At 47.1% G+C, this 11717-nt stretch overlaps 1 protein-coding gene across 1 annotated transcript; it reads left to right on the top strand.

Moving 5' to 3' along the window:
* The first annotated feature begins 60 nt into the window (after positions 1 to 60).
* NFKBIB (NFKB inhibitor beta) lies at positions 61 to 11699 on the top strand. Its single transcript, XM_037133006.2, has 6 exons — positions 61 to 322; positions 8941 to 9046; positions 9127 to 9457; positions 10398 to 10486; positions 10577 to 10837; positions 11555 to 11699. Exons 1-6 carry the CDS (start codon positions 144 to 146, stop codon positions 11648 to 11650), a joined length of 1062 nt encoding a protein of 353 aa, XP_036988901.2. The 5' UTR covers positions 61 to 143; the 3' UTR covers positions 11651 to 11699.
* Positions 11700 to 11717: the final 18 nt, after the last annotated feature.

Here is an 11717-nt window from a genome sequence, read left to right as displayed (position 1 = left end):
AGCGTGAGCGTTTAGCCTACTCTGATTGGATGGATTAGGGGGGCGTGTTGGGGAATTTCCCGCAGGGCGGAAGCTCCAGAGCTTCAGGTATAGCCCAGCGAAAGGCGGGCGGCCGCGCAGGGCCCCCTGAGGCTTTGGGGGCCATGGCCGGGGTCGCTTGCTTGGGGAAAGCTGTGGATGCCGACGAATGGTGCGACAGTGGCCTGGGCTCTCTGGGTCCAGATGCAGCGGCTCCCGGAGGACCGGGACTGGGCTCAGAGTTGGATCCGGGGCTGTCGTGGGCTCACCTTGTCTTCAGCTACGTCACTGAGGATGGGGACACGTGAGTGAAATTTAGGCTGCCAAACTGGGCCCTAGGATACTACATCTGATTTCCTAGTCTCTGATCCCGGCTTCCCAGTCACTCCTTAATCTGACTTCTGATTTCAGATGCTTGACTTCCTGACCTGACTTTTTAAAAGATTTTAGATGTGTATTTTTAGAGAGAGGGGAGGGAGAAAGGGGAGAAAGAGAGGGAGAGAAATATCAATGTGTGGGTGCCTTTCGTGTGCCTCGTACTGGGGACCTGGCCAACAATCAACCCAGGATGTGCCCTGACTGAGAATCGAACCAGTGACCCTTTTGTTCGCAGGCTGGCGCTTAATCCACTTAGCCACACCAGCCAGGGCTCTTAACCTTTAATAAAACCAATTTCCTACTCCACTTTGATCCTCATTCAGTACTTTCTGACCTCCCTTCTTGTTCTCAGAGTTCCACATTCTGTTTCATTGATCCTAAAACTCGATTTGACCTTCCTGACCCCAGTCCTAAAACCTTTATTAGAACTGCAGCTCAGGCAGGCACGTCCTGACCTCTAACCTCCAAAAATGTGTATGGTCTTTGATCTTTTGCTCCTGATTTATGAGCATTAGACCTTGAATTCCAAAATTGACACTTGGACTTTGACTCTAAGGTCCCACCTTCTGGGCACTGATCTTCGCACCTCACATTCAAAGAGAAAATTTGTAAGCTCCATGATAGCAGGGATTCATCTGTTAGGCAAACAAATGTTTATCAAACACTGCCATGTTTTAGGGGCTGTTTTAGGTGCTGGTGATAAGACAGCGAAGAAAATAGAAAAAACTTATGCCTGTTGGGAGTATACATTTGAGGGAGGAGGGTAGATAGGCAGAAAGACAGGAAGGGAGGAAGGGACTGAAAAAAAGAAAGGAAGGAAAAAAGAGACGGAGAGAAAGACAAAGACAACAGAAAGACACAAAGTAAGACAGAAAAGAAAAGAAAAAAATGACAAAAATAAAAAGGACAGGATAATGGTGTGCTGTAGGGCAGTAACTTCTTTGGAGAAAAATCAAGAAGGAAAATGAAATGAGTAGATTATTCGGGGAGAGCATTCTGGGTAAGAGGGTAAAAAGAGCAACCTTGGAAAGGCCCAAGTGAGGGACTGTACCTGGGGTTTTTGCTGTGTGCTGTGTTTTTGCTATATCCCCAGTGACTGAACAGGGCCTGACCCGTAGGGGGCATTCAGTAAACACTGATCTCAAAAAACCCAGCTGGTTTCATAATTTTTCTGTCTTTTTTTTTTTGGCTATTTTACTGACCTGTGTTCTTACTTTCATTATTTCCTTTCTTTTGCTTGCTTTGGGTTTAACTTATTTTTCTTTTTCTGGTATTTGAGGTAGAAACTGAGGTCATTGAGACCTTCCTTCTTTGTTACAGGTATTGGGTACTATTAAGTTCCTCAAGCACAGTTTTAGTGGTATCTCACCAATTCTGATGTGTTGAGTTTTGACTTTTATTCAATTCACTATACTTTATCATTTCTCTTTTGATATCTTATTTGGTTGGTGGAGTATTTAGAAGTGTTCTATTTAGTCTCCAGACATTTAGAAGACTTTCCAGATACCATTCTTTTTTTTTTTTTTTTTAAGATTTTATTTATTTATCTTTAGAGGAAAAGGGGGGAGTGGTTTTTTGGTGAGTAACCTTCTTTATTGATTTTTAATTTGATTCCATTGTGGACTGAGAACATACTTTGTATGACTAGAATCCTTTTAAACTTATTAAGACTTGTCCTATGGTCCAGAATATGTATTCTGCTGTTGTTGGGTATAGTGTTCCATTCTACCATGTCCTTGCTGATGATTTCTGTCTACCTGTTCTATCAATTATTGAGAGATGTATTGAAATTTCCAATAAGAATTGTGGATTTGTCTATTTCTCCTTGTAGTTCTATCAGGTTTTGCTTTGTGTAATTGAACACTCTGTTATTAGGGGCACAAGTGTTTAGAATTATATCTCTTGCTTCATTGACCCCTTTCTCATTATGAAATAACCTTTATCCTTGATAATATTCCTTGCTTTGAGATCTACTTTGATATTAAAATACTCAAGCCCTGCTTTCTTTTGGCTGACTAGTGTGAGCATGATACACTGCTTTCCACCCTTTTATTTTTAACCTATTTTAAAATATTTATATTTAATGAGTTTTTTATAGGCAGCGTATATTTGGGTTTTGCTTTTATAGTCAATGTGACAATGTCTGCTTTGTAATTAGAGTGTTTAGGCCATTTACATTAATTATTGATGAGGTTATATTTATTATATTGCTATTGGTTTTATACTTATCTCTCCTTTGTTTCTCAGCTTCTCTTTATCTTCCTTCTTTTGGAACTGGTACATTTTGTTCCCTTGTATTTCTTTGTTGGCTTATTAGCTTTAACCCTTTGTTTTGTTATTTTAGTGGCTGCTCTGAAAGACGGGGCTGGCAGACTCTGGGCTCCAGGAGAGTCCAGCCAGCCAGCTGCTTTTGTGTGGCAGTGAGCTAAGAATGGGTTTTAAGCCCTGGCCAGTGTGGCTCAGTGGATTGAGCACATGCCTGTGAAGCAAAGGGTTGCCAGTTCGATTCTCAGTCAGGGCACATGCCTGGGTTATGGGCCAGGTCCCCAGTGGGGGACACATGAGAGGCAACCACACATTGATGTTTCTCTCCCACTCTTTCTCCTTCCCTTCTCCTCTCTCTCTAAAAAAAAAAAAAAAAAAAAAGAATGGGTTTTAAATAGATGAAAAGAAAATAAAAAGAATATTGTGTTACCAGTGAAAATCATGTGGGATTCCGATTTCAGACTCTGTAAATCAAGTTCAGTTTCAGTACAGCCCCACTCATCCATTTCCGTATCGCTGGCGGCTGCTTTGGCTTCGCTGCAGCAGAGCAGAGTAGGTAAAAGAGACCGCTTGGCCCCCAAAGCCTAAAATATTTATCTGGCCCTTTACAGAAAATGTTTGTGGATCCCTCCCTGAGAGCTCGTGGTGTACAAATTGACCTTGATTGACAGGACGCCAGCTCCCGGGCGTGAAAGAACCCTAGACAGCGTTCCATTCAGCCCTCCTGGCCTCTATGTTGTTGTGGTCGCACATTTTACTCCCACAGGTGTTATAAACCCCGCCATACATTGTTACTATTTTTGCTTGAATAGTCAATTATATTAAAAAATTATCTTAGAAAGAGGCTTACATAATAAAAAACCCTTGCCCATTGATCCCCAGCATTACCGTTTTCAGCGTTCCTTAGCCTTTGTGTAGATCCATATTCCATTTGGTCCCATTTTCCTTTCCTCGCAGTTTCCTCTGACATTTCTTGTGGGGTGGGTCGGGTGGTGATGAGTTCCTTCAGCTTTTGTGTATCTGAAAACATCTGGATTTTGTATTCATTTTTTTTAAAGCTATTTTTGCTTTCAAAGAATGAAAGCAAAAGATCAAAGAATTCTGGTTGGATAGTTACTATCTTTGAGTACATTGAAGATGTCGCTCCATTGTGGGTTTTCTTGCATTTTTCCCTATGCAAAATCTGCCGTCATTCTTATTTCTAGTCCTCTATATTTAATGTATCTTTTCTCTGGCTACTTTTTTTTTTTTAATTTTTTTAAAAGATCTTATTTATTTATCTTTAGAGGGGAAGGGAAGGAGAGAGGGAGAGAAACATCAATGTGCAGTTGCCCTTCATGTGTCCCCCACTGGGAACTGGCCTGCAACCCAGGCATGTGCCCTGACTGGGAATCGAACCACGATCCTTTGGTTTGCAGGCCCGCACTCAATCCACTGAGCTACACCAGCCAGGGCTCCCTGGCTACTTTTAATATATATATATGTATATTATTGATCTCTGGCTGCTTTTAAGATTTTGGTCTTTATCATTGGTTTTAAGCAGGTTTTTTAATGATAGATCTTGGTGTAGTTTACTTCATATTTCTTGTTCTTGGCAGTCACCATCTTGGTTCTGTGAGTTTAGAGTTTTCAGCAAGTTTGAGGGATTTTCTAGATACTGTTTCTTCAAATATATATATATATATATATATATATATATATATGCACTTTTTAAAAATAATCCACCTCCTCCTTTAGGGACATTGTTCCACAGCTCACTGATATTCTTCCATTTTTTAAAAAAGATTTTATTTATTTATTTTTAGAGCAAAGGGAAGGGAGGGAGAAAGAGAGGGGGAGAAACATTGATATGTGCTTGCCTCTCAGGTGGCCCCCACTGGGCACCTGGCCCGAAACCCAGGCGTGTGCCATGACTGGGAATCGAACTGGTAACCTCTTGGTTCACACACCTGTGCTCATTCCACTGAGCCACACCAGCCAGGGCCATTTTTTAATATGCTCTTTGTGTTTTATTCTGGAAAGTTTCTGTTATGAAGTCTTCCAATATGTGAGTCTCCCTTCTGCAGTGTGTAATCTGCTGTTAATCCCATCCAGAGTGTTTTTCATCATGTGCTGTAGTTTTTATCTCTAGTTGTAGTTGAATCTTTTTCTTTCTTTTTTAATTTTTTTGTTTTATCCTCATCTGAGGATATGTTTTATTGATTTTATCTTATTTTTAATGATATTTTTATGATTATGCTATTACAGTTGCCCTGGTTCTTTCCACTTTGCCCCCCTCCATCCAGCATCCCCCACTCCCTCAGGCAGTCCCACCCCCATTGTTCATGTCCATGGGTTGTGCATAGGTTCTTTGGCTACTCCATTTCCTGTACTGTACTGTACATCCCCATGGCTGTTCTCTAACTACCTGTGTGTACTTAGTCTGCTCACCTCTTCACCCATTCCCCCAGATCCCCCTCCATTTTAGAACCCATCAAAATGCTCTCTGCATCAGTCTCTCTCTCTGTTCTTTTTCTTCTTCTTTTTAAAGATTTTATTTATTTATCTTAGAGGGGAAGGGTTAGGGAAAGAAATATCAATGTATGGTCGCCTTTCGTGCATCTCCTGATGGGAACTGGCCTGCAACCCAGGCATGTGCCCTGACTGGGAATCGAACTGCAATCTCCTTTGGTTTGCAGGCCCATGCTCAGTCCGCTGAGCTACACCAGCCAGGGCTATTCTTGTTTGCTGAGTTTATTTTTTAGATTCAGTTGTTGATAGGTATGTATTTGTTGCCATTTTATTGTTTGTAATTTTGATCTTTTTCTTAAGTTAGTGCTTTTAACATTTCATATAACAATGATTTGGTGATGATGAACTCCTGTGTTTTCTAGGCTGGGAAGATCTTTATCTGTCTTTTGATTCTAAATGATAGCTTTGCTGGGTAGAGCAATCTTGGCTGTAGGTCCCTGCTTTTCATAACTTTGAATATTTCTTGCCAGTCCCTTCTAGCCTGCCGTTTCTTTTAAGAAATCAGCTGACAGTCTTATGGGAGTTCTGCTGTATATAACTAACTGCTTTTCTCTTGCCACTTTTAAGATTCTCTCTTTATTTTTAACCTTTGGCATTTTAATTATGATGTGTCTTAGAGTGAGCCTGTTTGCATCCATCTCGTTTGGGACTTTGTTGTGCTTCTGGGCTTGCATGTCTATTTCCTTCAGCAGCTGAGGGAAGTTTTCTTTCATTACTTTTTCAAACAGATGACTAATTTCTTGCTCTTTCCCTTCTCCTTCTGGCATCCCTATGATGCAAATGTTGGACCTCTTGAAGCTGTCCCAGAGTCTGCTTATTCTCATTTTGGGGGGTTCTTTTTACTTCTTGTTCTGTTTGGTTGTTTTTTGCTTTCATAGGTTCCAAATCATTGATTTAATTCTGGGCTTCATTCACTCTACTGTTGATTCTCTGTAAATTGTTTTTTTATTTTAATTAGTGTATCCTTCATTTCTGACTGGATCTTTTTTATGCTGCTGAGATCCTCACCAAGTCCCTTGAGCATCCTTATAACCAGTGTTTTGAGCTCTGCATCTGATAGATTGCTAATCTCCATTTTCTTTAGCTCTTTTTCTGGAGTTTTGATTCTGTTCTTTCATTTGTTCTTTCATGTTTCTCTCCTCATTTTGGCAGCCTCCATGTGTTTGTTTCCATGTATTAGGTAGAACTGCTATGATTCCCTGTCTTGGTAGTGTGGCCTAATGTAATAAGTGTCCTGTAGGATCCATCACCCAAGCTGGGTACTCGAGGTGCACCATTTGTGTGGGCTGAGCGCGCCCTCCTCCTGTAGTTGAACCTTGATTACCGTCGGCAGGTCAGTGAGAGGGATTTCCCCAGGTCAGTCAGCTGTGAGGGTTGGCCGTGACCACTGAGGACAAACTTCTACTCTTCATGGAGGATCAGCTGTGCAGGGCAGGGTGGTGGTGCTCCAGTGTGGTCTGTGGTTGTTTACTACAACTACAGCTGTAGGGTGCGCAGGCCCTGGGGTTTCTCGGGTGGTGCAGGAGAAGGTCAGCCCCTACTATGTTGTAAAGCAATCTGAGATGACTGCTACTTGGGCTGGGCTTGGAGAGTCCCAGGCGAAGCCAAGCTGTGAATCTAGGCTGGTTGTTGCTAGTGCTGGGCCTGGGGCCCCTTAGCAAGAAGTACGGGGGCGGGGAAGGCGGGGGCTAAGGACTCACTGAGGTTGGCTGTTGCTTGTTGGAAAGGGTTTAGGAAGTTGGGAAGCGTGATCCAAGACTAGCCATTCATATAGAAAAGCACCTTGAGGTGGGGGTGGTCTGTAGGTTTGGTGGGACCGAGTCTGGGGATCTCCAGGTCAGGGCAAACAGTATTAGCCAGGTTGATGGGGTCTCAGATATGGCACCTGCCTGTCTGGCTTTGTAAGGGGAAGGTTCAGAAAAGGGACAATGGCCTTTGCCCACCTTTCTGTCTAGGAGAAGGATCTCCCCCAGCTCTCGCCTTGATGCCAGACTCTTCACTTTCTCCCTGTGTGCCATGGTGCCTTTCGAGATGCCCCAGTGCTGGAGCTCAGAAGGAGTGAGTCTGATTAAATCCGTGTATGGTTTCTTTAAGAGGAACTGCTTGGGACTCCAGAAGTTTCTTCCACCTACTCAGTCCCCACTGGTTTTTGCAGCGAGAAATTATGGGGGCCTATCTTCTTGGCACTGGAATTCTGGGCTGAGGGGCGTGGTGTGGGGCTGGGACTCCTTGCTCCCAAGATATTCCTTCTGAATTTTCATCTACCACACGTGGATGTGGGACCACCCTTTTCCACATCTCTGCCCCCCTGGCAGTGTGGATGGCTGTGGTTTCTTTAGTTCTGTAGTTGTCAGACTTCCATTCACCTTGATTTCTGATGGTTCTGAGCGATGGTTCTATATTTTAGTTGTAATTTTGATGTGGTTGTGAGAGGAGGGTGAGCCGTGTTTACCGATGCACCATATCGACCGGAAGTGTTTTTATTCATTTTAGAAAGAGAAAAAGGGAGTAGGAGAAGAGAGAGAGAAAATTCGATGTGAGAGAGAAACATTGATCTGTTATCTTCTTTACATGCTTCAACCACGGATCAAACCTGTGACCTTTGGTGCACAGGATGACACTCCAACCAACCGAGCCACCTGGCTGGGGCTGGAGTCTTTTTCTTTTATCATCCATGTCTTCGCTTTTGCAATGTGTGAGATCTAGTTAATGAACTGTTGTAATATTCTGTTTGCTAATTCTAATGTCTGGATCACTTCTAGGTCAACTTCAGTCAATCGATAATTCTGATTAGGATCATGTGTTTCTGCCTCTTTGCATTGCCTGATAATCTTTGAGTCGATGTCAGACATTGTGGAATTTACCTCGTTAGGCTGGTCCGTTTGTGTTCCTATAAATATTCCTGAGTTTTGTTTTGGGTTTCAGCTAAATTACCTGTAGGTGGTTTGATCCTTGTGGGTTTTGCTTTTATGACTTGTTAGGTGCGTCCCGAACATTGTCCCGCCTCGTGCTCATCGTTCCCCACTATTGAGGTAGGCCCCTCTGGACTGTTCTACTCAGTGCCCTGTGGAGGATGGGTTTTTCCTAGTCTGGCTGGTGGGGACAGGTGCCATTCCCAGTCTCGGGTGAGCGATGGGCATGTTTCTCTAGTGCTTTTGGATGATGCTTCCTCACACTGGGGTAATTCCCTCACACCCAGGCCCTGATCAGTATCCTCCTACATACAGGAGAGGCCCCTCTGCAGACGTGGGGGTCTCTCTGTACATCTCTCCTCTCGAGTTCTGTATCCTCTGATTCTGGCCACCTGGCTTCCCCCAAACTCGGCTCCATCTCCTCACCCAGGCGCCTCCCTGCACTGTGTCATGGAAACAGTCAGTTGAAGGGTTCACCTCGTTTATTTCCTGTCTCTCCCTGTCATTCATTGCATGATGTCCAGTATATTGCAGACTTTTGTTTCATACAAGAAGAAAGAAAGAAAGAAAGAAAGATGCTGTTTTGTATACTATGTTTTGTTTGATTTGTTGGTTGATTCAGATAGGAGGGAAATCTGGTCCCTGTTTGAGGGGAGGTAGAAGTCCTACTTAGTATACATTGATTAAACAAATTTTCTGAGTTAACGCCTACCTGACCCTTTGAGATTCCTGACAGCTGGTTCCAGAGCTGTGGTCACAGTGGCTAGCTAGTACACGGTGGGCACTCCATGCGTATTGAATGAGTAAATGCAAGAGGACTTGACCTCTGTCTTCTGATGCCTGTCCTTGTTCTCAGAGCACTACACTTGGCTGTGATTCATCAGCATGAGCCCTTCCTGGATTTCCTCCTAGGCTATGTGGCTGGCACTGAGTACCTGGACCTGCAGAATGACCTGGGCCAGGTGAGCCACTGGAGGACAGTGCAAAGCTGGGGGCCAGGGTTCTCAGTGCAGCTCCTAACCCCTGCACTCTGCTCCTGCAGACAGCCCTGCACCTGGCAGCCATCCTGGGGGAGGCATCCACAGTGGAGAAGTTGTATGCTGCAGGCTCCGGATTGCACGTGGCAGAGCGTGGGGGCCATACAGCTCTGCATCTGGCCTGCCGTGTGGGGGCACATGCCTGTGCTCGAGTGCTGCTCCAGCCCCGCCCCCCAAGGCCCAGGGAAGCCCCCAGCACCTACCTCACTCAGGGCCTGGACCACACCCCTGACACCAGCCACACCCCTGTTGCCTCATACCCCGAACCCGACTTGGAGAAGGAAAAGGATAAGAATGAGGACTGGAAGCTGCAGCTGGAGGCTGAAAACTACCACGGTGAGGGTCTGCAGTCACTGAGAAGGGCCAGGTGACAGCACCTGGCTCTGGGCTCAGCTCTTCGGACTCAACGTCCAGTCCCCTGGGAAATAATATTGAGGCTTCAGGGACTCAGGCATTGGGACCAAAGAGTCCTGCTCAGGCCCCAGATCATTGAGAACTGGCCACATGGGACCCAGGACCTCCACCCGAAGGCTCCAGATCACTTGTAACCCACAGGGCAGAGCTACTAGGGCCAAATCCAGGTGTTGGGCCCAGTCTCTGTAGTCAGAAGGCACAACTCACCCTGGACACCCCCCTACCCTCAGCCAGGGGTCCTAGTCCACCCAGGATTATGGAACTGTAGGCCCAGGCCCTCTGAGATTCTGGCAGCCCAGGTTCCCAGAGATTGACATTGGAGTTCAGGGACAGCCACCTGCAGCCAGTCCTCATGGGACAAAAGACCGTCTACCCAGGGCCCTGGTGCCTGGGTCTCAACTCTCCCGTCTGTAAGTCCAGCCACCTGAGACAAGGCCCTTTCGCAAGGGGCCTGAGGTCATCCACAACCCAGTCAGTGTTTAGGGCTTACCCTAGGCCTCCAATGTACAGGCCCTTCAACCACTCAGGACCCAGGGATTTGGGTTCCAGGTTCTTTGTAAAGTAAGACCAGAGACTCATGGCTCCTGACCCCAAGATCCAGGCCTCTCGTCCGTAGCCACAGGCTCTTCAGCTGTCAGGCCCCAGACACCCCACAGCCAGGGCCCTGGCACCACCAGCCACTTTCAGTCCACCTGAGACTGAGGCATTTGCAGTGCAGGTGGCTCTTTGACATACCCAGCAATTCAGGAGCCAGACCCCAAGCTCAGTCACCCTCAGGCCACGGAGCTCTCCCCCAGGAGTGTGGTGTTGGGTACCCAGGCCCCTCACCCTCATCATCTGACATTAGTCGCTCTGTCCTCAGGCCATACCCCACTCCATGTGGCCATTATCCACAAAGACGCAGAGATGGTCCGACTGCTCCGGGAGGCCGGAGCTGACCTCAACAAACCGGTGAGCCTCGCGGGGGCGAAGGTGTGGCAGGATGGGGCTGTCCCCAGGGTGGGGTAGGGCTTCCTATGACCTCTCTGCTACACCCCACAGGAGCCCACGTGCGGCCGGAGCCCCTTGCACTTGGCAGTGGAGGCCCAAGCAGCCGATGTGCTGGAGCTTCTTCTGAAGGCGGGTGCTGACCCCACTGCCCGCATGTACGGTGGCCGCACCCCACTGGGCAGCGCCATGCTCCGGCCCAACCCCGTCCTCGCCTGCCTCCTCCGTGCACACGGCGCCCCTGAACCTGAGGATGAGGACGACAAGCCTGGCCCCTGCAGCAGCAGTAGCGACAGCGACAGCAGGGATGAGGGCGTGAGTCAGGAGGAGAGACTGGGCAGCCCAGCTGCGGGCTCAGGGTAGCCGGTCAGATGCAATGCCCTCATTAGGAGAAATTAGGCAGCGTGCAGAGACAGCTCGGGCTGCTGCAATTAGAGAACTCAGGCAAGCAGTGCCAAGTGAGCTGGATGGTGGGGGGTGGGGGGCAGCAAGAACTGGGGCTATGGTGGTTGAGAAATTACGGCAATGGCAGAGGGAGAGAAAAGACCTCGGGTGCAGTGACCTATAAATAGGCAGCAGTGAGCAAGCAGCAGCGTGGGGAGTGCTCAGGCTGTGGGGAGATGACCTTGGGCAGCAGTGATTTGGACACTGGCAGCAGTGGGGAAAGACCCTGGGCAGCGGTGAGGATGTTTCTTTGAACCCAGGCTGCTACTTTGGGCAGAGGGTGGTGTGGAATGGGGGCACTGAGGAATCTGGGTAAAGGCAGAGGGGAGGGGCCGGGGAGGGAGACCTCAGTGGCTGCGGCTGCTAAAGGACTGGAGAAGCAGGCGGGCTAGAGCCCAGCGGTAGTCGTGGGAAAACACAGCCGGCCTTGAGATTGCTGGGTGGAGGACCAGGAGCTGGGAAGTTGAACTACAAGCAGGGAAACTCAGGTTTCAAGACAAGACCCAGTGTTTTGGGTGAGTGGGAGAAATTGGGCAGCGGGCAAGGTGGCAGCCACCTGAGCCCCTGTTTGGCCTGCTCTGCCCACAGGATGAATATGACGACATCGTGGTCCACAGCAGCCGGACCGCAAACCGAATACCTCCTACCCAAGCCTCCAAACCTCTCCCTGATGACCCTGTCTGACTCAGTTGTTAATAGAATTTCCAATGTAATAAAATCCCAGTTCTGACAACCAGAGACTAGATTGCCT

Source organism: Artibeus jamaicensis, unplaced genomic scaffold (genome assembly GCF_021234435.1).
Source record: "Artibeus jamaicensis isolate MK-2021 breed Jamaican fruit bat unplaced genomic scaffold, CSHL_Jam_final contig_47, whole genome shotgun sequence".
Taxonomy (NCBI): domain Eukaryota; kingdom Metazoa; phylum Chordata; class Mammalia; order Chiroptera; family Phyllostomidae; genus Artibeus; species Artibeus jamaicensis.
This window is presented reverse-complemented; position numbering and strand designations above follow the sequence as displayed.